This window comes from Salvelinus alpinus, chromosome 8, assembly GCF_045679555.1.
Source record: "Salvelinus alpinus chromosome 8, SLU_Salpinus.1, whole genome shotgun sequence".
Lineage (NCBI taxonomy): Eukaryota > Metazoa > Chordata > Actinopteri > Salmoniformes > Salmonidae > Salvelinus > Salvelinus alpinus.
In genome coordinates, this window is record NC_092093.1 from 30,778,951 (window position 1) to 30,805,333 (window position 26,383).

The 26,383-nt window shown below is 44.1% G+C and overlaps 1 protein-coding gene and 2 long non-coding RNA genes across 10 annotated transcripts in view; 1 reads left to right on the forward strand and 2 right to left on the reverse strand.

Annotated features, from left to right (window-relative positions):
* Positions 1-2,350: 2,350 nt before the first annotated feature.
* On the reverse strand, positions 2,351-4,651 carry LOC139582914 (uncharacterized). 3 transcript variants are annotated; one of them, XR_011676448.1, is made up of 5 exons: positions 3,903-4,648; positions 3,683-3,739; positions 3,132-3,451; positions 2,943-2,998; positions 2,351-2,865 (listed from the first exon to the last, which is right to left on the reverse strand). It is a non-coding gene; the product is annotated as an uncharacterized lncRNA (long non-coding RNA). The 3 variants fall into 3 exon arrangements; XR_011676449.1 differs by having other exon boundaries at positions 2,943-3,451; positions 4,348-4,651; XR_011676447.1 differs by having other exon boundaries at positions 2,943-3,451; positions 3,903-4,649.
* Positions 4,652-5,485: 834 nt separating this feature from the next.
* Positions 5,486-22,027, forward strand: LOC139582915 (uncharacterized). 3 transcript variants are annotated; one of them, XR_011676452.1, is made up of 7 exons: positions 5,486-5,643; positions 6,056-6,129; positions 6,288-6,324; positions 6,534-6,608; positions 6,703-6,777; positions 11,867-11,923; positions 21,688-22,027. It is a non-coding gene; the product is annotated as an uncharacterized lncRNA (long non-coding RNA). The 3 variants fall into 3 exon arrangements; XR_011676450.1 differs by lacking the exon at positions 11,867-11,923 and having other exon boundaries at positions 5,488-5,643; XR_011676451.1 differs by lacking the exons at positions 6,288-6,324; positions 11,867-11,923 and having other exon boundaries at positions 5,487-5,643; positions 6,056-6,193.
* Positions 10,401-26,383, reverse strand: part of LOC139582913 (androgen-induced gene 1 protein-like) — a 57,512-nt gene continuing 41,529 nt past the window's right edge. For 3 of the 4 annotated variants that reach the window (XM_071413364.1, XM_071413365.1, XM_071413366.1), the window contains 3 exons: positions 16,125-16,240; positions 12,187-12,350; positions 10,401-11,174 (listed from right to left, as the gene is read on the reverse strand). In XM_071413364.1, the coding sequence (XP_071269465.1) occupies positions 11,140-11,174; positions 12,187-12,350; positions 16,125-16,240 (315 nt within the window). In that variant the 3' untranslated portion in view covers positions 10,401-11,139. The remainder of the gene's footprint in view (positions 11,175-12,186; positions 12,351-16,124; positions 16,241-26,383) is intronic. The other variant, XR_011676446.1, reaches the window with a different exon arrangement.

The window sequence follows — 26,383 nt, forward strand, 5'->3', positions numbered from 1 at the left end:
GGGCCGTCAGAAATGTGACTTGCACTGAAATGTTTACTGTACACTTGTGGCGTACCCAAGTCACAGACTCACAAGACTCAAAGAAGAATGCCACAGAATTACAGGTATCAGTCTAAGCAATAATTAATGTATTTAGTATGAAGCACTAAATCAGTTAATTTGATATATTTAGGGTTTCCAGGTGTGATTGGCTGCATAGATGGCACTCATATTCCTATCACAGCGCCTTCAGTAAAGGAAGGAGATTATGTGAATAGGAAGTCTTTCCACAGCATTAATGTGCAGGTAGGCCTAAATAGTAGCCTTTAGCATTCCAAATAAAAGATACTTCACAATACAGCTACTGCAGCTAATTACTGTTCTGCACTGTGAAGATCATATGTGATGCAGCCCACATCAGCAACGTCAAAGCAGTGGCCTGGGTCTGTGCATGACTCATTAATTTTTCGTGAGTGTACACTGTGCTCTAGATTTGCCCGTGGTGAGTTTATACAGTTGAAGTCAGAAGCTTACATACACATAGGTTGGCATCATTAAAACTCATTTTTCAACCACTCCACAAATTTCTTGTTAACAAACTATAGTTTTGGCAAGTTGTTTAGGACATCCACTTGGTGCATGACACAAGTCATTTTCCCAACAATTGTTTACAGACAGATTATTTCACAATTCCCATGGGTCAGAAGTTTACATACACTAAGTTGACTGTGCCTTTGAACAGCTTGGAAAATTGTCATGGCTTTAGAAGCTTCTGATAGGCTAATTGACATAATTTGAGTCAATTGGAGGTGTACCTGTGGATGTATTTCAAGGCCTACCTTCAAACTCTGCCTCTTTGCTTGACATTATGGGAAAAATCAAAAGAAATCAGCCAAGACATCAGATGTTTGTTTTTTGAGACCTCCACAAGTCTGGTTCATCCTTGGGAGCAATTTCCAAATGCCTGAAGGTACCATGTTCATCTGTACAAACAATAGTACACAAGTATAAAAACCATGGGACCACGCATTACCGCTCAGGAAGGAGACACATTCTGTCTCCTAGAGATTAATGTACTTTGGGGATAAAAGTGCAACTCAATCCCAGAAAAACAGCAAAGGACCTTGTGAAGATGCTGGAGGTAACAGGTACAAAGGTATCTATATCCACAGTAAAACAAGTCCTATATCGACATAACCTGAAAGGCCGCTCAGCAAGGAAGAAGCCACTGCTCCAAAACTGCCATAAAAAAGCCAGACTACGGTTTGCAACTGCACATGAGAACAAAGATCGTACTTTTTGGAGAAATGTCCTCTGGTCTGGTGAAACAAAACTAGAACTGTTTGGTCATCGTTATGTTTGGAGGAAAAAGGGGGAGGCTTGCAAGTCGAAGAACACCATCCCAACCGTGAAGCACGGAGGTGGCAGCATCATGTTGTGGGGGTGTTTTGCTGCAGGAGGGACTGGTGCACTTCACAAAATAGATGGTACCATGGGGAAGGAAAGTTATGTGGATATATTGAAGCAATATCTCAAGACATCAGTCAGGAAGTTAACGCTTAGTCGCAAATGGATCTTCCAACTGGACAATGACCCCAAGCATACTTCCAAAGTGGTGGCAAAATAGCTTAAGGACAACAAAGTCAAGGTATTGGAGGGGCCATCACAAAGCCCGGACCCCTCTATCCTATAGAAAATTTGTGGGCAGAACTGAAAAAACTTGTGCAAGCAAGGAGGCCTACAAACCTGACTCCGTTATACCAGCTCTGTCAGGAGGAATGAGCCAAAATTCACCCAACATATTGTGGGAAGCTTGTGTGGAAGGCTACCCAAAACATCTGACCCAAGTTAAACAATACTACCAAATACTAATTGAGTGTATGTAAACATCCAACTTCAATTGTACATACATATAGCTATATCCTATTATAATCAATATTTTGTTTCCTCCTATTGCAGCTGAACATTTAAACTGTAGCCTCGTATTATAGGAGAGTTCAATGGTAACCTGCTCGGTGACAAAGGGTACCCCTCCCAGCCCTATTTGCTGACCCCTTACCCTGATCCTGGGCACGGCCCGCAGCAACGTTATAACTTGGCTCACTGCAGGACACGATCCAGGGTAGAGATGACCATTGGGATGCTCAAGGTCCAGTTCCAGTGCCTTCGTAGGCTCAGGGTCACCCCAGAAATGGCATGTGTGATTCTCCACAACATTGCCACAATTAGAGGAGAACAATGTCCTACTCAACCAGTGAACGATCATGACATCACCCCGCTGACGCACAAGATGGAAGAGGAGTCAGACACAATATGCTACCATTTCTGATTGACCCATCACCTCCCCAGTGTTAAATAAAGACAATATGCCTTTATTTTTATGAAGTCTTCTTTATTTCCTGCAAGTACAAATGCAGTGCAGTAGTTTAATATTTATGTTGTTCAAACAAGTAAAATCATCCACCTGTGGGCACCTCACCCACCTTTAACTGATGTTCCAGCAGTTGTATTTCTATCTTTTGCATCTGCAGCCTTGTGGTCAATTTCTAAATGACATTTTTCAATTTGGTTCTTTAAGTACACCTTGTACAGCTTTTTCACAGGGAGCTATAGGAACACTAAAAAATGACATTGAATTTCACTGCCAGGTCTACTTAGTTTCATTGTATGTAATGGGCCAATGTTGAACAGAATCTTACTGAGGTAAGTTGTGCTGTGTAGGTGTAATTTCCAGCATTGCTCTGTTAGAGAAAAAGGTGCAAGTTTTATTATGGTACAACACTATCATCAACTGTTAAATGTTATTTTTAAGGTGTGATCCTCAATAGGCCTCTCTGTATCTTCCCTCTCTGTGGCAGCTGACAAGGTGTCTTCATCATCATCCTCCTGTAATGAAAAGTAACAATTTTGGTGTTCTACTCTAACCCATTATGAAAAATCAGTGGAGTGTTAAGAGTACTTACAACTGCATGGAGGTCTGTTATGGCAGAAGGCTCCAGACAGATTATACGATCAGTAACTGGTAGAATATTAAGATTAGACAGTTCAATTATAACTTTACCCAGAAAAGTGCCCCACATAATTTGAATTTTGGTTTTACAACAGTGTGTAGGCCACATTACAATTTTTTCAAATATATAATTCTGAGTCACCTTAAAATAGATCTGAAGGACAACTAAGAATCTGAAAAAGTAACATAAGTCAATTACAAATAATTGTACAAAGTTGTGTCTAAGATGGATGGGTGGGCATCACTGAGGAAACACTGGCAAAAGGATGAATGTACGTATCATTAATGTGAATAACTAAACTCTTATGTAGGCCCTTGTGTCCTGGGGGGTGGCTGGGTCAGATGAGCTCCTCCAAAGATACCTTCATCAATAGGTCACCCACTGTTTTGACTGAGGGTCATCTCTTCAGCCTCTGTGAGTGGTGGTGGACCCTCACCTGTTTTTCAGCCCTCAGCCTTTTTCTATTGGTTATAATTGTAAGCACAAATTCAGAGACATGCATGTACAAAGGAATTTAGGTGTAACTTTCAAATACGGGCAGTGTTGGGATGGCTGAAAAACACTTTTTTGCTTAGAAAATGTCACTAACTACTTAAATATATTATAGGTTGAATGTAGCCACTGAATGCTGTTTAATTAGGTAGGGTAGGCTAAACAACATCACAATTGCTTGTAATGAAATTATATCTTACCTGTTTGAAGTATATTTTTATATTTCATCTTCAGTGGCTGCCAAGTAGGTTTTGTGCCTATTGGGTTGGACATGCATTAATATTAAACACGCGCACGCATGCACACACACACACATTTATATTATATAAAATGTTGAATAAGTGGAACACTCGAGATAACTTCTTTAAATTAATACTCAAGCATTGACTCGGTCAGCAATTTTCTGCCACGCCAACTCACGTTCTTTTGCTGCTGCTACTGCATTGCTTTTTTTCTTAAATATATGCTCATATTCTGCATACGCATTCATTAATATGTCTAACTCCACTGGACAAGTAGGAGGTTCGAGCCCTTTTCTCCCGTTGCCATGATGAATCATGTTATCTGCGTTCCATTGATGAGGGCTTTTTATCTCCTCATGCAAGTGTTTAACTCAGGGTTAACTTAACCAAGAGTTGATTGAACTAATTGTTATCACCTGCTCTGAAACCGAAAACTCTTGAGTTTGACAGCTCAGAGTTAGTCAACCCAGAGTTCAGGTTTAAACTCAGTTTGTTAAACCTGCTTTCTGAAACAGGGCCCGGGTCTTGACACGTTCCTCAATAATCAAGCAACACCTGAGGGAATGGCATCTAAAACAATTGCAAAATTCCACACTTGACACTCAGCTGCGCGATATACTTACACACGTAATCAATTTGGGCACCAGGTGTGTCCGTATAGCCAAAGACAGAAGGTCTTAACACCGCGAAACTTCCCGGGATCTTACTTATTCATTCATTTTCTCGAAATCTAAAGGAACAACCTAGATTTGAGCCAATGTCTTTTGTAGTTGAACTTGTTATGACTCCAACCCTGTGAGAGTCACAAACTGACACGTTTTCATTTTCGTCAAAAACAAGTTTATATAGAAGGAGTGCCTCTGAGTTGACGACCGGCATATGCGCAGTACGGCGCGAGACGACCCGATAACGTGTTTCTACGTATGAGTTTTGCTAGCCAACGTCGCTTACAAGTAATTTATTTATTTACATTTTTTGGGATGTTGTTATTTGTCTTTTTAAAATGTATTTTTATTAACAACAAATCAATACAGAAAGTACATAAGGGAACACAAGTATATATAGATTATATATAATGGGCAATCGAGCTAGGGGGTACAATATCACATTACAATTACACAAGGACCTTAAGGGACATACATACACTTACAATTCTAACAGCTTTTTTGTTAGTAGAGTATTTAATAGTCTTAAAATACAGTTCCATTTATTTTTGTAGGGTAAGAAAATGTTTTTTTGTTAGTAAATTTACATTTGTGTATATGAAATTTGGCCAAAAGAATAATGAAATTAATTACATAAAAATGTTTCAGCTTATTTTTTATCGTATGTAAAGACAAATAAGTATTTTTATACAATATATCCCGATTATCCCATATATAATATCTGTGTGGAGAAAAATTGTGTTTATAAATTAAGGACCATGACAAGAAAACCTGCCGATGAAAAGCAGAAAGTTTCACTGGAATTTTGTCAATATTATAATTGCACAACAACATGAAGTTAAGGCCACCAAAAGTAGAGAAGACATGATGAGGAATAAAATTCCAGATAGATAGATAGACGTCGCTTACAAGTGTGCCCGGGGATCTTCATAATGTACTGTCTTTGGTATAGCCTCTTCCTGGCTAGGTGGCTGGCTAGCTGCTAGCTGTCAAACACGCAGGTGCGAAGCAGAACACTAAGCAAAGCGACAACGATTCATCGGTGTTTCTGCGATCATCTGTAAATTACTGAGTGGTCCGTTCAATATTATCTTCCCCCTCAATGCACCCAAGCGCCATAAATGAGTTCCAGGCAGCGATGGTGTTAAGGCTGTCGCTTGAGCATTCTGGTAGTTCGTGTGTGTTTGTGGCATCTTCTAATTGATGTAGTTTCTCAGACTGTACATCTAACATGGGGATAGAGAATGTGGAAAAGTATGTCGTTTCTAGAAAATACTTTCAGCCATGTGCTTTTGACTTACAGAGATTGATGGCCAGTGTCTTTGACATGCTAAGTTTGACATAGGCATAGGGGCAGGACATTGCGCCGTTTGTGGTAGCTGTTTCGTTCCTCATATTTAGCGTTAACTTTTAGAGAAACAAAACAAACAAAAAATCTTTTGCGTTTTCACTACGAAGAAGTAAAACAAACGGAACGAAACAGTGACGACTAAAGGCGCATTGTGGCTAGGCAGGACAGGACAGTCCCACCAGTAAATTACTACAACAACAAACTACTTGTAATGGTCTGCTAATAATAATCTCCACCTCTTTACAGGTAAAAAAAAAAGAAGCTTTGGATAATGGTTTGTTTAACTTTGCAATCATTGTTTTTTGTTTGACATAGATGCGAGTTTGGGAAACCCTGCTCTATGTGACTGGAGCCATGCGCCAGGTGTGCAGGAGCTCTTCGCCTGATCAGTATCCTTGACCTCATCAACCAGTAAACCTGAGTTTACCCATTGCGGTTTACCGTAGCATTTGTGTATGTTCATTGTGAGGGTTATTACCTTGAGAATTCCTCTATAGTACATGTCTGAGTATAGGTCATTATCTGTTTTGCCTTAACAGTGAGACAGACATTCCTCTGATGGTGTATGGGTGTTATAATGGCAGGTTTGGTGACTGTGGATCTGTTCTAGACATAACTCTGCTAATCTACCCCACACTGGGTCATCATTAAAAGTACAGTCTAGTGTTTACAGCATTTTGTAGAAATGCATCCCGTGTTCAAATACATCCTCATCAATGCAGCAGCCTTGATTTGAATAGTTGAATAGGATCATTCATATACTTTATTCATATATATACTCCTTTATTTTCAGTGTTTCTCATGTTTTCAGAGCAGAAGAAGCAGTGCAAATGCTGAAGACCTTTTTATAAACAGGAGAACCCAAATGGTAAGATCTGCAACTGTTATCTTGTAACATGGGTATCTTAAATATTTCCACCTACAGTATGCCTGCAACTTGGATTTTCCCCCTTCTCTTTCAGCCCCCAAGCCCAAGACAAGGAAGGAGTGAGATACTGTTGATGTCCAGCAGGGGGCAATATTCGTTAAGTAATGAGGTGAGGAGCAGAGAACGATCATGAGACAAAGAGAGTAGCTAACAAAGGGTGCTCCTGAAACAGACTTGGAACACAACCATGGTTCCTATGGATTTGTTTGTCTGACAAAGAAATCAAATGTACTTTTTCATCTTTTCACTTATTCGCTCAGCCTTTTTCATCAGCACTAATTTTTATTTTCATATTATTGATAGTGTTTTATACCCTTACAGCATAGTTTGGATGGACAGTGGACACTATCCATGGCCTGTAAAGTGCCTTGCTGCTATAACAGCCTCTACTCTTCTGGGAAGGCTAGATGTTGGAACATTTCTGTGGGGACTTCCATTCAGCCACAAGAGCATTAGTGAGTTCGCCCACTGTAGTTGGGCGATTAGGCCTGGCTCGCAGTCGGCGTTCCAATTCATCCCAAAGGTGTTCGATGGGGTTGAGGTCAGGGCTTTGTGCAGGCCAGTCAAGTTCCTCCACACCGATTTCGACAAACCATTTGTGTATGGACCTCGCTTTGTGCACAGGGTAATTGTCATGCTGAAACAGGAAAGGGCCTTCCCCAAACTGTTACCATAAAGTTGGAAGCACAGAATCGTCTAGAATGTCATTGTATGCTGTAGCGTTAAGATTTCCCTTCACTGGAACTAGGGCCTAGCCCCAACCATGAAAAACAGCCCCAGACCATTATTCCTCCTCCACCAAACTTTTTATAGTTGGCACTATGCATTGGGGCACGTAGTGTTCTGGCATTCGCCAAACCCAGATTCATCCCTATATGCTGTCTTGTCATTGTTGGTGATCAGGCCTGTCACTGTTGTGTCATTGGCAAAGGTAATGATGGCGTTGTGCCTGGCAGTGCCTCCACACTGCCTGGTGAAAGGGCAGTGTGGAGTGCAATAGAGATTGCATCATCTGTGGATCTGTTGGGGCGGTATGCACATTGGAGTGGGTCTAGGGTTTCTGGGATAATGGTGTTGATGTGAGCCATGACCAGCCTTTTCGAAGCACTTCATGGCTACAGACGTGAGTGCTACGGGTCGGTAGTCATTTAGGCAGGTTACCTTAGTGTTCTTGGGCACAGGGACTATGGTGGTCTGTTTGAAACATGTAGGTATTACACTCAGACAGGGAGAGGTTGAAAATGTGAATGACGACACTTGCCAGTTGGTCAGCGCATGCTTGGAGTACACGTCCTGGTAATCCGTCTGGCCCTGCGGTCTTGTGAATGTTGACCTGTTTAAAGGTCTTACTCGCATCGGCTGCGGAGAGCGTGATCACACAGTCGTCTGGAACAGCTGATGCTCTCGTGCATGTTTCAGTGTTACTTGCATAGAAGTAATTTAGCTCGTCTGGTAGGCTCGTGTCACTGGGCAGTTCTCGGCTGTGCTTCCCTTTGTAGTCTACTAGTTTGCAAGCCCTGCCACATCCGACGAGCTTCAGGGCCAGTGAAGTACGATTCGATCTTAGTCCTGTATTGACGCTTTGCCTGTTTGATGGTTCGTCGGAGGGCATAGTGGGATTTCTTATAAGCTTCCGGGTTAGAGTCCCGCTCCTGGAAAGCGGCAGCTCTACCCTTTAGCTCAGTGCGGATGTTGCCTGTAATCCATGGCTTCTGGTTGGGGTATGTACGTACAGTCACTGTGGGGAAGATGTCATCAATGCACTTATTGATGAAGCCAGTGACTGATGTGGTGTACTCCTCAATGCTATTGGATGAATCCCGGAACATATTCCAGTCTGTGCTAGCAAAACAGTCCTGTAGCTTAGCATCTGCTTCATATGACCACTTTTTTTTATTGACCGAGTCACTGTGTATGAATTTGAGAGTGCTTTCATTTCTCCAGCTCCATCCCTCAGGTTTTTAGATAATTTGTCTTTGAGTTTATTCTACAAACAGTGATTAGGCCCTTACATGCTGTCATGTTATTGATCTTAATCACGTAATAATAACCTCTCTCCAGTTCCCTCTGGTTTTGTGTGTTATGGTTCATTCCTTCATAAAGGTTTTAAATGTTTGATGCTTGCAGTAGTGGCGGGTTAGATGAGAGATGTCATGCCCTTGGCTACATTCTGACCATACAACCCCCCCAGAAGGTCACTCATGTAGAGCTCTGCTGCTACGGCCAAAGAACCACTCAGGATCCCTGCCTAAGACTGGCACAGTACACATGCTCAGCCGCCTGCCCCCACACATCCGGTAGAGAAACACACACACACACACACACACACACACACACACACACACACACACACACACACACACACACACACACACACACACACACACACACCTTGCCAAAGGATCTGTACTTCGTATTTTCTGTGCTTGGAGGGTGCAGGGGTTGAGTGCCACCACAGTGAGTACTTGGAGCCACTATGCAGGGCTATATTTGGGCCTCCATCTTGTGCCCGCTGAATGAGCTGCTTGGTGTCACTCTGATTTTCCACCCACTGGAGCCTGGAGAACAGAAAGGCTGCATTTAAACTGCTTTTACTTCCACTAATGTCAGTACGCGTTGAGCGGTAATGTTATTTGTGCTCAGACTCTCTGGCATTTCCGCCTGCAAGTTTGTAGTTATCATACTTTTGATTGGCTGTGACTAAGCCTTGCATGTTGCTCAAGCTTCTCCTGCTTACCAAACACCGTTTACTTCCCAATTACTATGCTAATGTATGCCAGCAAAAAATCCTTCAAAATGCATTCAATTTGTCACCTCCACATGGGGGACCGGCAGTGTTAATGAGAAGACTATGAAGTGTCGTTCTCTCGTTATCAAGCTGACAGAGAGCCTGCGACGGTGCACACACTCCACCATGACAAAAATGTATACAAACAACTTACCCGGCAAAGATGTCATTATCTATCAGAATGAAAAACCACAGTTGTCAAGAGCACCTATTTCTGTTTCACTACAAACGACTGTGTTTGCAGAGGAATGGATGAGAATAGTTGAATTTTTCCATCTAATTGAGCTGACGGCTACTATTACGGGAGCTGACTGGTGGCAAACTTTTAGAGGTTTTGTTTTCTAAGAAGTGGGGATAGCTAGAGAGGAGATGCAGTATAGTACACGGTTGTGTTTTGGCTCTACGTTTAAACATTTTATAGGGTTGTAATACAATGACAGCCTGTTTAAAAATGATAAACAGCAGCTGAGATCATATCACTGTCAAAACAAACTTACAGCCACTCATAAAGAATTTATACCATTTATCTATTATGCTACGGTGGTATACTGTCATTTATAGGCTAACATATTATTTCTTGAGACCTTCTGAGGTCTGTCTCCCAGAGTTACTAGCGCCTTGGAGTAGCTGTGATGTGAATAAAAAGGCATATTATGGGTACATTTCTTTTGTATTGAGCTTCTGGTTATTTAGTCTGTCGAGCTAACCCATTTTCTTATGGACTGGAATGTGTGTTTCTCGTTAAGAGCTTGTCCAGCACTGCACAAAGGAATTGTTATGTTAGGGCAGAGTCTGCGTCTAAAAAAGCCAGACAGAAATGCCAGAGAAAATATAGGCCAAACATTAAATCACAAGTGTGGTGATTTTTCTTTTTAATTTAAGAGAAGAGCTGTAGTGAGACTCTGACTGACACACACACACACACACATCTGACTCGCTCTAAATAACTTAACACCTTTTTATTGAAAGACCATACACACTTCAAGAGTCAAATGCTGTCATCCCTTTTTTACAAAAACATAAAAACAAGAAAGGGTAATTTTGAACAGTGGAGCTCACAAGTCTGGCTGTCCTAGAAAATAACATTCTATGTTACAGCTGTTAGACACTACACAACCAGGAAAAGGCTGTCATTCATGCCACTCTGTAGGAGAGATGCCCTCGCTAGAAAGCTCTCCAGTGAAAAGGGGGAAATAAGAAGAAAGCTCATCCTGATACATGGCTTTTGCTAACTCTGCCGGAGTGCCTAAGCATCTTAAGATTAATATCACACCCATAGCAATAAGTTAATTCCATTAATGCAGTATACTCGGTGTTCAGATAATACTTGAGTCGTAGAGATGGATAAACAGGATGATTAAATAGTAAATACTAATACGTGAGTAAATGTAATGTCATCGTAATACCTCCAGTCCATAGCAAGGGGGTGAACTCATATCCCACCATGTCATTGATGGAAAACAGGCGTCTCAGGTCTTAGCTACAGTCCAACAACTTCAAGAGGAGGCCTCAGCACTTTAAATGCCCAAAAGGTTATTTTCAAAAGAGAAAAAAATCTGATCATATTCCCACGTATTTTTAAATAATTTATTTACATAGAGGTTGTTATTATGCTGTCCGGGTTGGGATTGGGCCTGTCTTTGCAGCGACCCACAACGCAGTGTTCCTACTCCGCAATGGCCTTCAGTCAGCTTTAGCCTTGTCTGTGTCTAAAACACCTGGAAGACAGAGATTAATATCAATGCAAGGTTTTCTCTTGTTTAATCATGCATAACTTGAATCAGTGGTGTTGAGGGGGGAATATGAAGTTGTATAAGACAAAAGAACAGGAATACTAAAGAGTTTGTACATTTTCAGAGACCATCATTTCTAATACGACTCTGTATTCACTCCATCCAAAATGAAATGCCAATTGAACATTCATAGCAGACCAATTGGCCTCATATACTGTAGCTATCATTAAATGTCCCATTTGGGTATATTGCGGTTATGTTGGAGCGGTGAGATGGGAATATGAGCTCTGAGGGAAGGAGCTGTGGGAGAGAGAAATGAATTAAATCACAGCAGGACTAGACCAGGGAGAGGAGGGAGGGGATTGGAAAGAAAGGAGGGAGAAAGAGGAGAGGAAGAAGGGACCGAAAACAAAAGGGAGAGAGGAGAGAACGGGTGAAGGAGAAGGAAAGAAATGAGAAGAGGAAACGGGAGAGGTAAGAATGAATTAGAAAGGATAGAGAGGTGTGGGAAGAGTGAGCAGATTGTAGGACGTGTAAGGGTGTGAGAGGAAACAGAATGGTAGTGTTGATTTGTGGGTCAGTGTTAAACAGGTGGGAGGAGGAGGGATGGAGGGATTTGGTGTCTGCTAGCTGCACTCAGTCTACTTTTCGGCTCTTCTCTCCTATCCCATCTGTAGCGCTGCAGATAGCTCTCCTCCCACGGACCTCCCAGCCCGCACTTCATATGCAAATAGGTACAGGAATGTGTATGTGTGTGTGTAAGCTCAACGGTGTACTTGTGTGTGTGTGTTTGAGTGAATGAATGTGTTAGTGTGTGTACACATTTTGAACTCGTTTGCACTTGTGGGTGAGTGCTGGTGTGATTGAGAGCACCACTAGAGGCTCTGAAACCACAAGGATTCATGCTAGTAGAGGCCCTTAGCGTGCTATCCCGCTCCACACTGTGGAACACACACCCACACAGAGCGAGCAGCTGCCAGACGTGCTGAGGGCTTACATTTGGAGCAGTCCCAGATGTAGCTGTTGAGGATCTCTCCCAGGACGTAGTAGATGTTAATCAGGACAGTGAGGCAGGAGAAGAAGGCCACCTTCGCCAGGGGACTGATCTGCTCCAACAGGGGGTAGACCCACACGCCGGTCACATGATGCACCCAGCACATCCTGATGGAGGGAGGGGGGTGAGATAGAGGACAGAGATATATAAGGAAAGAGAGTACAGTTTGTTTATATTATAAACCGGGTGGTTTGAGCCTTGAATGCTGGTTGTGTTGAAAGCCGTGGTATATCAGTATACCAAGGGTATGACCAAAAATTGCTTGTTTAGTGTTCTAATTATGTCGGTAACCAGTTTATAATAGCAATAAGGCACCTCGGGGGTTTGTGGTATATGGCCAATATTTCACGGCTAACGGCTGTATCCAGGCACTCCGTGTTGCGTTGTGCGTAAAAACAGCCCTTAGCCACACCTTATTGCTCAATTATACCCACTTGTCTGTTTTTGTATTTACTATGGATCCCCATTAGCTGCTATTCTTCCTGGGGTCCAGCAAAATGAAGAAAAAAAACATTACAATACATTCACAACACACTGTGTGCCCTCAGGCCCCTACTCCACCACTACTGCATATCTACAATACAAAATCCGTGTGTATAGTGTGTGCGTTATCGTGTGTATGCAATAGAGGCTCAAAGATGGCCAAAGTGGAGATCCTTTGTAGCTGCAGTACACCCACTCTCTGTGTCACTTTGTCTGCCTACTATAGTATCCAGCCACTTCCTTTTCATAAAGTTGGGAGTCTGGTCATTTGAGTGTGAGACAGACAGCTGTCTTACTGTAGGAATCCAGAGACTCAATCTTTTTTTATAGTGAGATGATGATTTTAAAAACATACCGGCCCTAAATTATGCTGAACCACTGAGATGAATGTAACATACACTGAGTATACAAAACATTAAGGACATCTGCTCTTTCCATGACAGACTGACCAGGTGAATCCAGGTGGTTGTGGTGCAACTCAATATTAGGAAGGTGTTACTAATGTTTGGTATACTCATTGTACACTTTTGAACATAAAGTACTACTGATACATAACAGTAGCAGAGGACATTGGAAGTACCATCAGTGGAGAGAGAGACTGCCAGCCAGGGGATGTCTCGGGTAGAGAGTGTAATTTATTTATTTACTGTATATTGTTTATTATCTATTTCACTTTGAATAAAGCCACTTAAATTGACATTTAATTGAGCTAGACACTGCCAGGGGAGGTCTCAGGGAGAGAGAGAAACACTGCCAGGAGAGGTCTCAGGGAGAGAGACACTGCCAGGGGAGGTCTCAGGGAGAGAGACACTGCCAGGGGAGGTCTCAGGGAGAGAGACACTGCCAGGGGAGGTCTCAGGGAGAGAGACACTGCCAGGGGAGGTCTCAGGGAGAGAGAGAAACACTGCCAGGGGAGGTCTCAGGTCTCTGGGAGAGAGAGAAACATTGCCAGGGGAGGTCTCAGGTCTCTGGGAGAGAGAGAAACACTGCCAGGGGAGGTCTCAGGTCTCTGGGAGAGAGAGAAACACTGCCAGGGGAGGTCTGTCTCTGGGAGAGAGAGAAACACTGCCAGGGGAGGTCTCAGGGAGAGAGAGAAACACTGCCAGGGGAGGTCTGTCTCTGGGAGAGAGAGAAACACTGCCAGGGGAGGTCTCAGGGAGAGAGAGAAACACTGCCAGGGGAGGTCTCAGGGAGAGAGAGAAACACTGCCAGGGGAGGTCTCAGGTCTCTGGGAGAGAGAGAAACACTGCCAGGGGAGGTCTCAGGTCTCTGGGAGAGAGAAACACTGCCAGGGGAGATCTCTGGGAGAGAGAGAGACACTGCCAGGGGAGAACTCAGATCTCTGGGAGAGAGAGAGACACTGCCAGGGGAGGTCTCAGATCTCTGGGAGAGAGAGAGACACTGCCAGGGGAGGTCTCAGGTCTCTGGGAGAGAGACACTGCCAGGGGAGGTCTCAGGGAGAGAGAGAGACACTGCCAGGGGAGGTCTTAGGGAGAGAGGGAGACACTGCCAGGGGAGGTCTCAGGGAGAGAGACACTGCCAGGGGAGGTCTCAGGGAGAGAGAGAGACACTGCCAGGGGAACTCAGGGAGAGAGAGAGACACCTGCCTTGTGACAAAACATTCTACTGAACCAGGGGAAGTCTCAGGGAGAGAGAGAGACTGCCAGGGGAAGTCTCAGGGAGAGAGAGAGAGACTGCCAGGGAAGGTCTCAGGGAGAGAGAGAGAGACACTGCCAGGGGAGATCTCAGGGAGAGCGAAAGAGTGTAATGTTTACTGCACTTTTTTTTTTTTCATTTCACTTTTGTTTATTATCTATTTCACTTGCAATAAAGCTACTTAAATTTACATTTAATTGAGAGAGAGAAACTGCCAGGGGAGGTCTCAGAGAGAAACATACAGTACTGGACAAGGGCACATTAGTGACAGAGTAGTGTCAGCTGTTCCACTCACAGCCTCTCCTTAGCTCACTGATTCCAAAGCTATCACTCAGGGTGAGACTGGACTGGCCCTTACCCTGGCCCTAGGCTGCTCCACAATACAGGTAATCTCACTAATATCAAGTGATTAGACTACTTTAGACCACACGGACAAGCTGTGAGTAATATGGTAAATTATGTAAATGCTTCAATTAGCTGAATTCAACAATTGTGCAATTAATTGAATGGGAATATTAGGTCTTCCGTTTGCACATGTGGGGGGCAAACAAGGTTGTTCATCTAACAGTTACATCCGTTGACCTCTCCCCTCATTTATGATGTACTGTATGCTTCTTTCGTAAGCCACAAAATATTTTTTTTTAGACTGACTCCATGGATTCAGGGGAAAATCCCTACATTCAATGTTCATTTGAGTAACATAGCATTTCCTCAGTTTCCCGATTTTAGAAAATCCTAATTATTGAGCCTACCTGTGTCTGTATTATTTATGGTCTCTGACAGATCAGATTGTCAGATCAGATTGTCTGCCACTGAAGCATAACTCGTCCTACTTTAGGCTTGACATCTTTCTCTATCCCTCTTTCACTCCCTCCTCCTCTCTCTCCCTTCCCCTCTCTCTCTGTAACTCCCATGGCTGGGTAATCCCCATGTAAGGCAGACTATGGATTTACCCAGCTCCAGCACTTTCCCTCTCCTGCTGAGGGAAGCGAGACAGATTCTCTGACCCTGTGAGACGTGTGGGGATATAATCCTCTTCATTTTAGCCAGGGATTAATACAGAGAGAGGTGTGGGCCTTGACACTTCTAGTGAGGCTCCTACATTTCAGGTGATTCTGGAAACCCTTTCTCCATGCTGTCGGCCCTGGTTAGCTGCAGTAGAGGGCTCCTCCAGCTCCCAGCCTCTCCTGTTCTTCCCTCTTCCGTGAGCATTAAATCTGCCGTGCGTGTCAGGATTAGGGTCTGGTTCTCTGGTTCAGTAGAATGTTTTGTCACAAGGCAGGCCTCTCCCAGACCAGAGACAGATCTCTCTCTCTCTCTCTCTTTCTCTCTTTCCTGACTGATAGAGGAAGGTTAGAGGCTGTTTTATCTGCAGGAGATTTGCGAGAGACTGTGTGTCATTATGCTGGGAGAGGGCCATCCATCATGAGGGTGTGGAGGGACAGAGCCATGAGAAACAGGTGTTGAAGTGGAGCTAGCTGCCAGAGCCATGGGCCTGGAGAGGAGAGGTAGCCAGCTAGCCTGATAACATGCTCACTGGGGAGGGGCGGGCCTGCTGGTCTTCAATATGCAGTGTTTATAAAGTGATGTTTCTCTGTTCTGTACAGTATGTTCTTGTATTTAATGGCCAAAACCAAAGTTAAGTGGAAACGGACAATAACATCTTATGGACTCTTATCAATTAGCAACAACAACAAAAAAGAGTCCAGCCTACCATTGTGGGAAGAAAAGGGGGCTCTTACCACAGAACATATCCCACAGCGAAGCTGCACACAGCTATCAGTCCACAAGGCCTGCTGGGATACTGGTGGTGCGTGGTCCTCATCTCAATGATGATGAAGGGGAGGACGGTGGTGTGCTGGAGCAGAGAACTCTCGTTAGCCACGTACAGACAGCTAGCTACTATAAGTGACACACTGCCTGTCTCACCTCAGGCTCAGTGACAACAATAGAGACATGACACATTAGTAACACACAAAATGGCTTTGAGAGAGGTGTTATGATGAGGTACTCAGGCAGACATACTGTAGATGGGCTCATGTAAACAGTGGGAGTCTAGAAGCTCTGTCAGTCTGGGACACAGAGTGCAGGGTCATAAGAGGGTAATGAAGTTTTTTTATAGAGCCATGTGTGGGAGACATTAAACAGATGACGTGCTCTGCTCTCCAGAGTGAGTGTCTTGTGATTAAAATCCCCGCTGCTCTCCTCTTGTGTTCTCTCGCTGACACACCTCACTTTTTCAAGAGTTCAGTAATCTGCTTGCTTTGGCTCGCGATGTGGCACCTGTTTTCCGATGTGCTGAAAGGATCAGATCTTTTTTAGAGTCTGCCTGCCTCTCCAGCATGGTACAGATGTGTTTGCAGAGGAGTGGGGGCCTACAGCAGACAACATTAACTATTAACACCCTTTAATATTTACTGGGAGGGTCGTGGCGTGCTGCTATTTCTCACCATGTTATTTCACCTAGCTGACCCAGCAGACCACTTGGGCCCGGTAGAACCCACCCTGTCCCGCCTACCACACACAGAGCAGCGGAACGCGACAGCTCCCTGACGATCGGCTCTAATTAATCAACGTGCTCATGACTCAACTGCTGTTCTTATAGACCACCTGCGCTCTGTCAGGAACAGAACCGTTACCTTACACCACTGTGTGTGTCCGCGTCTGTGTCTAGGTGTCTGCGCACAGCTGATTAGAAATAGGAGTGCTGGGTTTGAAAGCACATCGTAACAGGATCAGGCTTGGTAACAGGCTAATATCTACAATATCTATACTCAAGTTAACCTTGTTTCTAGTCTGTTTCTGCTTCAGCCAATTATTCTATCATTGTTGTACCAAATAAGTTGGTATCAAGCAGAAACGGACTGAAAACCACACTGGCATTGACAAAGACACAGGTTGGGTGGCCGTGAAGGAAATGTTCTATGTGACTAATTGCAAATGGCAGCTAATGACCGTCTCTCTAGAGCTGCCGTGACCATCTGGGGGAGATGTGGAGGGTCACAGTGCAGAGACCTCCCTCTTGCGCTAATTGAAATCTGAATCAGCTCCCTGAACATACACTTCCACTGAGTGGGCTAGAAGCGGCCTGGGTTCATAATACAGTATTAACATGTGTTTCATCCAAAAATGAAATTGTTTTATGTGAATGGTAATGGCTCGGCCCATATAACCATGTGGTGAGAATGTCATTCACTGGTCAGTGGCATGTAGGCAGCCTTTATGCTAGGACGTTAAAACAAAGCTTACAGTGCTCCAATGGTACTTATCTCATAAAAAGATAATTGGAGGACCCTGTCTGGCCTCTCCATGTATGTATTACTTACACCAGTCACCAGATGGCAGCCTTCTTACATTCAGACCAACAGAAAAGTCTCCTCCCATACCTGTCTAGCCTCAGTTGACCCAATGTACACTACATCACATCAATGACTATATATGAGCCATGTTCCAATCTAACCTGTTATTTAAATACCTGACATGTTGGCATGACGCATCTCTGCCCAGAAACAGTGGTTTTTACTCTCAACTCCTCATTAATGTGCTAGTAAGTGTTATTCAGTGGTATTTATTCCACCTCTTACTGGCCTCTCACCACACTACAGCAGAACAGAACCTATTCTACCATGTCATGGTCACACATGAAGCTTCCTAATCACTCTATTGAATTGCACTCACGACACACAGCGACAGTGAGTATCCCCATGCCATAATGGTTGTAATGCTGTAACCGAGTATTTCCTCACAGCTGGCCTCTCTCTGTCTGTCTCTCTGTCTCACTCCGCTTCACTCTTTGACCATAATGACATAATCTATCTAACTATATACCCGTATAAAACCATCAGAGACATGCTGTATTTCTCACATTTCAAAGTTAATCTATGTTACACTTACCTGTCTAGATTACCTCCCATTTTCTTAGTGAGACAACTGGGGACATCTGTATTCATTTACATAAACTACAATCTGTTTGTAATTTGTTGTTGGTACGATAACAAGATTAAGACAAACTGACTGTTGATCTTGGAGATGAACAATAGAATTTCATACGCCTTAAATCTTTCAACCAGCCACATTTCTGGGAAGAGTGTTAGGCAAGCAACGTTCCAGTGACCTAAACCGCCAACCATTGACTGTTAGGAAGAAACTAGAGATTGAGAGTTGAAGGCACCTCGTTAGCCCACCTAAAGCCTGGGAGTGAGCCATGACACTCGGCAGATCTATGCAGCTGCTGCAGGTGCAAATAATGATGGTAAGAAGTCCCTCATCTCCTCAGAGACATTACGTCCTCCCTGTCAGGAGACAGAGAAGAGCTCTTCCTCTGCTCTACTCTCCTGGATCTGAAAGTGCTCTCGCTCGCTGTTTTATCTATCTGTCTTTCCCTCACTTGTTTTCAATCTCCTCTTTCTCTAATAGAAAAAAACGCAGACATTGACACTCTTTTTCAGACAAAAAAAAAGTTGAGGCAAGAATAACCTCTAGATTTACAGTATGGGTTTACTTGAGCACTAATGGCTATCACCCACGGGCCAATCAGGATTAGGTGGAGTGATCCAGGGGAAAGAGTTTGGTTAGCACTGCTGAGAAGCGTTCTCCCACAACAGACTCAGGCCAGTGAAGGAACCGGGTTTTAACACAAGATCCAAGAACAACCCTCCCCACCAATGCTCACACGTAATCTCTTTTTACTTGCCACATGAAAACCTTGTCCATGATGAGCTTTGCTCTCATGCTCCCTGACAATGATTATTCATTCATGCAATGGAGAGGTCTATGATTTCCATTGAACATGTTGCTTGGCAGATGCCCTGGTCCACAGTGAAGATACCCTGGAAGCTACTCAGGCTCTCCGTTTCCCCACAGAGCAATTAGGGTAAAATTCACAGCTGTAGCCTGGTTGGGATTTGAACCCGACACCCTGCGGTCAGGAGTGCGAGACCTCAGCTACTGGTGCTTCTATTTTCATTGTTGTCTACTACTGCTATCCAAGCGCTGGGGGAGTATTTTGAAGACCTCTGAGTGTATGTTATGCAAAGCATCGTAATTACCATAACCGCACACAATGGACAGCCAGAGAACAAATAAATAGACAATAAGAGAGAGCATTTCTAAACCCACAACGTCTCTGGCCTTTCCATTTGTGTCACGACTGATTCAGTTACATAACAGACTGTCCATGCACAAATGAACTGGTTCCAGTGGTCTTTGTGGCAATGACTTTAAGTGACAAAGGGGACATATGTAGGCGTACATACTTATGCACAAACACTGGGGACTCAGTGGCTTTTCTTAACCCCCCATGGTGAGTTACCCTGCAGTAGGTTACTAACACTGTGAGGTGAGAGCGACCCTCTCCTCCACCTCCCGTCACATATACTGTAGATGGAGCATGAATTATTGTCTGGGCTCTCAGTTCCCTTTCTAATCGGGGCCAATAAAGACGCCGGACATGCTTAAGTAATTTCTCCCTGTGCACATAGTGTCATGAGCTATCCCCCTAGTCCCCTCCCTCCCAGGCCGCATGTGTGTTCGTGTGTGTGCTGCCATCAGGGCATTATGGGATTGTTGACGGCAGAGTTATTTTGCTGTGGCAGGATGGGATGCCTGCTGGACTGGTGGAGGGCTCCCAGAGGGTATAGGGTGACAGAAAGAGCACTCCCTCCCAAGGTCGGGTCTAGAGTTTTCCGCCCATCACCCCCCACACTGCTTCCTCCCTCCTGCGCTACACCCCCATCCCATCCCTCCCCTGCTCTCCTGGCCTCCTGCTTCACGCCACACTCTCAGCAGCTCCCAATCAACAGGGGGCTCACATGTCCCCATAGCCCCTATTTCCCTGGCAGCAAGCAACCCCCCATGTTTTATTTTAGACTTGTTTTTTCGCCCCCCACATGAATCTAACGTGGCAGTCTCTCGCTCTCTCTGACCACCAGATTGAGGAGCTCTCAGATGCTTGTGGTTAAGACTGGATGCCAGCACTGTCTGTGGAAAATCCCCTCTTACAAAACAAGCGCAATTCACTCAAGCGGTCCAGGGCTAAAACAGGATAGGCCATGTCAAACACAAACAAATAGAAAGAGCAGAGAGGAGCGGGTTCACGTTGCTCCGAAAATGGCAAGTAGTAGATGAGAAATGAATGTTTCAGTGAGTAGTGTCAAGACTTTATCTCATTATGCGTTGAGGAGCCAGCGTTCGGTATCACACCTCACCTGCTGCCACATGATCACAGATGTTTGGAAATGTACTGCAAAAGCAGACACACACTCAAGGAGTTTGTAATTTTAACAAAATAACAAATTGTGTTTTTCTAACCAACTTACTCACGCAGTCAGCTTTACACCGGCTTTGGGAACAATGGGCAAAAAAAGCAAGCTGTGAAACGGCCATCGTTCACTGGGTCGAGATGAGTAAATATTTCCCAGTTGTCAAGGATGAGCTAGTGAGCCAGCTATGCACCCATTTTAATGACAGGGTTTGGACGGGGGAACTTAACCTAGTAACTTTTCCAGGCTCAATGTGGCCGGCGACTCAATCATGATATTGTACACCCCTGCGCCTCGACTGCCCTGAAATATTAGCGTCCAGAAAAATGGACCTGCAATTATCGATATTTTTTAAGTAATCCCCCAGCAGTCTGCAAACCAGAAGGAAATAGCAGAACAGAGAACACTTCAAACGGGAAAGGATTGTTTTCCTGGCAGAGAATCAATACCATTGAACACTCGTTTTTTTCCCTTCTCTCTCCCTATTTCTTTCTGTTTTTCTTTCTCACTCACTCACTCACTCTCTGGCTTGTTGGAGAAGCTGGGTTTATTCTCTCCAGCTAACTGAATCTGTCTCTCTCAGACACCGTGCACATCTGTTCTCCCACTTCACACACAACTGGCCCAGGCAGCAAGGTAGAATCAGATTCTTTTCAGCTAAATCTTCCGTCGAAATGTTCCCCCACGGTAAGCATCTGCACGGCAGGGAGGGCTCTGAGAGCACTACATTAAAGTGTTTAACAATGAGTTGCCTCTCTGTTTTCACTTAAATAAGGTCAGTCAGGAGCGAGTCAGAGCTGCGGCTTTAAGAAAGGCCTCCATTTCTGCTGAGTCTGCAGATGTCCATAGCCCTCATCATCTTGCTAGAAAGTTAAAAAAAAATAAAAAATGTAAACATCAAACCAGACTCAAATATCAATTATCTTTTCTGCAGTGCTGTTCTTTAACCCTCTGACACTGGAAGAAGTGTCTCTGATGACAGGGAGCAGCTTCATGCCCCTACAGGCCCCTTCAGCTCACCACCACTGTGTGTATGTGTCTGTAGCTCCAGAGGCAGTAGCCAGGCCAGCGGGTGATGAGAGCTGGGTTAGAGCGGGCCCACGGCCCTCCCGGAGAGGAGCTGTCAGCTGGACACCTGTCAACCATGGATACCTGCCACCTCCCTGCCTCAGCCCTCTAACATGCAGCCTGGGATAGTGCCGGCATTCACAGGGCCTCTTCCAAAAATACCCAGCACGGCTAAACACAAACCTCATGTCTTATCTTGTGTATGAGAATGATAAGAGTGGACCTCGCTCATTATAATGGCCCCTCTGTGATATCAAATGTTACGTCACATACGCAGAATACAACTGGTGTGAAATAAATGCTACTTTACTGTGAAATGCTTGCTTACGAGCCCTTCCCAACAATGCAGAAGATAAAGATAAAAAATATAATAGTAACACAAGAATGGACCTATATACAGGTAGTACTATTACCAGATAAATGTGCAGGGGTACGAGGTATTTGAGGTAGATATGTACATGAAGGCAAGGCAAATTGACTAAATAGAGTAAAATAAAGAACAGGGTAGCAGCAGCATATGATGAGTGTAAAAGTGTGTGAGTGTGCATGTGTGTTTCTGTTGTGTAGGTCTGCGTGTGTGTGCATACAGTTGCAGCCGGAAGTTTACATACACTTAGGTAGAAGTACTTAAAACTAATTTTTCAACCACTCCACAAATGTCTTGTTAACAAACTATAATTTTGGCAAGTCATTTGTGCGTGACACAAGTAATTTTTCCAACAATTGTTTACAGATCAATTATTCCACTTATAATTCACTGTATCACAATTCCAGTGGGTCAGAAGTTTACATACACTAAGTTGACTGTGCCTTTAAACAGCTTGGAAAATTCCAGAAAATGATGTCATGGTTTTAGAAGCTTCTGATAGACTAATTGACATCATTTGAGTCAATTGGAGGTATCTGTGGATGTATTTCAAGGCCTACCTTCAAACTCTGCCTCTTTGCAAAGTGCCTCTTTGCTTGACATCATGGGAAAATCTAAAGAAATCAGCCAAGACCTCAGAAAAGAAATTGTAGACCACACGTCTGGTTCATCCTTGGGAGCAATTTCCAAACGCCTGAAGGTACCACGTTCATCTGTACAAACAATAGTACGCAAGTATAAACACCATGGGACCACGCAGCCGTCATACCGCTCAGGAAGGAGACGTGTTCTGTCTCCTAGAGATGAACGTGATTTGGTGCGAAAAGTGCAAATCAATCCCAGAACAGCAGCAAAGGACCTTGTGAAGATGCTGGAGGAAACCGGTACAAAAGTATCTATATCCACAGTAAAACGAGTCCTATATCGACATAACCTGAAAGGCCGCTCAGCAAGGAAGAAACCAATGCTCCAAAACCGCCATAAAATATCCAGACTACGGTTTGCAACTGCACATGGGGACAAAGTTCGTACTTTTTAGAGAAATGTCCTCTGGTCTGATGAAACAAAAATAGAACTGTTTAGCAATAGTGACCATCATTACGTTTGGAGGAAAAAGGAGGGGGATGCTTGCAAGCCGAAGAACACCATCCCAACCGTGAAGCATGGAGGTGGCAGCATAATGTTGTGGGGGTGCTTTGCTGCAGGAGGGACTGGTGCACTTCACAAAATAGATGGTACCACGAGGAAGGAAAATTATGTGGATATATTGAAGCAACATCTCAAGACATCAGTCAGGAAGTTAAAGCTTGGTCGCAAATGGGTCTTCCAAATGGACAATGACCCCAAGCATACTTCCAAAGTGGTGGCAAAATAGCTTAAGGACAACAACGTCAAGGTATTGGAGTGGCCATCACAAATCCCTGACCTCAATCCTATAGAAAATGTGTGGGCAGAACTGAAAAAGTGTGTGCGAGCATGGAGGCCTACAAACCTGACTCAGTTACACCAGCTCTGTCAGGAGGAATGGGCCAAAATTCACCCAATTTATTGTGGGAAGCTTGTGGAAGGCAACCTGAAATGTTTGACCCAAATTAAACAATTTATAAGCAATGCTACCAAATACTAATTGAGTGTATGTAAACTTCTGACACACTGGGAATGTGATGAAAGAAATAAAAGCTGAAATAAATCATTCTCTCTACTATTATTCTGACATTTCACATTCTTAAAATAAAGTGGTGATAAACTGACCTAAAACAGGGAATTTTTACTAGGATTAAATGTCAGAAATTGTGAAAAACTGAGTTTAAATGTATTTGGCTAAGGTGTATGTAAACTTCTGACTTCAACTGTATGTAGTGAATGTGTGTGGGTTTTGTGTGGGAGTGTCAATGTAGTGTGTGTGAGTGTGTATATGGTTTGTATATATAGACTAGTGAGTGTGCATAGGGAAATGTTAGGAAATGTCAGTGCAGGTAGTTCGGGTAACATTAATTTACTTTTTAGCAGTTTGGCTATTTAGCAGTCTTAAGGCTTGGGGGTAGCAGTCTCGGTTGGTCCGAGAGCCGATGCTCCGGTACCATTTGCCGGATGATAGCAGAGTGAACATTCTATGGCTTGGGTGGCTGGAGTCTTTGGCAATTTTTCGGGCCTTCCTCTGACATCGCCTGATATAGAGGTCCTGGATGGCAGGTTGTCGGCCCCAGTGATGTACTGGGATGTCTGCACCACCCTCTGTAGCGCTTTGTGGTCAAGGGTGGTGCATTTGCCATACCAAGCAGTGACGCAGCCAGTCAAGATGCACTCGATGGTGCAGCTGTAGAACTTTCTGAGGATCTGAGGGCCCATGCAATAAAAATATTCCACCTCCTGAAGGGGAAGAGGCGCTGCCGTGCCCTCTTCACGACTGTGCGGGTGTGTGTGGATCTTGTAATTTTCTTGATGTGGACGCCAAGGAATTAGAAGCTCTCGACCCGCTCCACAACAGCCCCGTCGATGTGGATGGGGGCGTGCTCTCCCCTCTTTCTCCTGTAGTCCACGATCAGCTCCTTTGTCTTACTGACGATGAGGGAGAGGTTGTTGTCCTATCACATTACATATGGAATGACTCTCGTACTTTCAAATCAGCTTATTAGCTACATTTGAATGATTGTAGTATCAGATGCACCTCTAATAGTGACATCACACTGTTGTCTGATGGGCTATATTAAAAATCTGCTCCATGCATCGAACAACAACACATGCTCGTCTGTGTGACACTACCATCCTGACACATGTGCTGTGCGGATTTGCGGTTCACCTGCTATTTTACAAGTCTGTTGTGATGCGCAACTCTTTTAGCGTAACTATAGCAGACAGAGAACGCTCTCAAAACCGCCTGACGCCCGGTGAATTTGGCCGCTCCCTGGTTCGCTCATCTGCGCTCAGAAACCCGTTTCTGGAATCCTGAACCGAACAAATTTCAGCAGATGTGAAAAGCTTTGAGCGACGGCCAACATCTTCTAAACCAAATAAGCAAGTCTAAGTTGACGGGGAGAGGCTCACTGCTGAGTAGCTAATGATGCCAGGTTATTTTTTTCTTCTGCACTCCTCCACTACACTCCCCCCATCCCCTCCCTCTGTTTTCCCTCCAAAGTCTGTGTGTGATATAAAGAACAGTTCATGGCAGGCCCACAAGGTTTCCGTGAAAAATGTTACACCATGTTTTAATACGCTCCTCTTGGTTTTACAGTTCTTCCCAGGACGAAGATCTAAACAGGAAGATTTTCTCGAGAGGCATTGTTTTCCTCCAGCTTGAGAAGTCGGGCTTAACCTAATGTACATTTCAGGCGGGGGATGTGTCTGTGTGAAGGGGTGGGAGTTTAGGGGCGGAGGGAGGAGATAGGCAGGAAGCATTAGCTGGCGTTTTTATGACACAGAGGGACAAAAATGCACCTCTTGGGAGAATCTTGACGGATATTGTCCGAGGATTGAGAAACAGTACGCAGAGACTTTTGTTATGATGACTTACCACAGAGCAGAGGTTAAGATGTCCTGTGTCATACAAATGAAACAAGCAACAATATCTCCCTCCTTATCCACTGAAAATTATGGCATTTGACTTCCCCTCAACATCTAATTACATTGAAGCATAATCAGAGTGGAGAAATGAAAGCTAGGGCCGTTTGGTTCTCCCACTGGGGATTGAGTTGCTGTGTAATGTCTTCCATTAGGAAGGAGAGAAGAGGATGATTGCATTGTACGACAGATAGAAGGAGCCAGATGTCTCACAGGATGTATAAATCTGAAGCATCCGTTTAGAACATCTTCTCACCACCAAATATGGTGATGAGAGGAAGTCCAGTGGCGGGAAGTGGGAGTAGATGGAGCTAGATGAAACTTGGCTGACTCTGCTTATTCTCTCATCGATTAAATATTAAATCTCAATACAGTTTTCTGTTCCCAAAACCTGAAATATGTTACGAACAGAGTGCAGTTTTTTAGACTTCACTTGACCCTTTGTACAAGTTTTAAAAATGTTATTGTTTAGGAGTGCAAGGGCGTTTTGAGTTATTGCACACGTGCCATTTAGAGTAGGCATTCCCTAACGGAAATATGCAAATACATGCTAGAATGCCCCAATAAAATCCCGCTAGCTGGTGCTTGGCTCTGCCCACCTGCTTGCTTGTCATGCCCAATATGCTTCATTTGTTCCCATTGGAAACAATGCCAATGATATATCTTGAGTTAGTTACCAGTATCTTTGATTGTACTATATGGGAGCAGAACACTGGGCTCTGCTGGCAGTCTTGATGTGATTATCTCA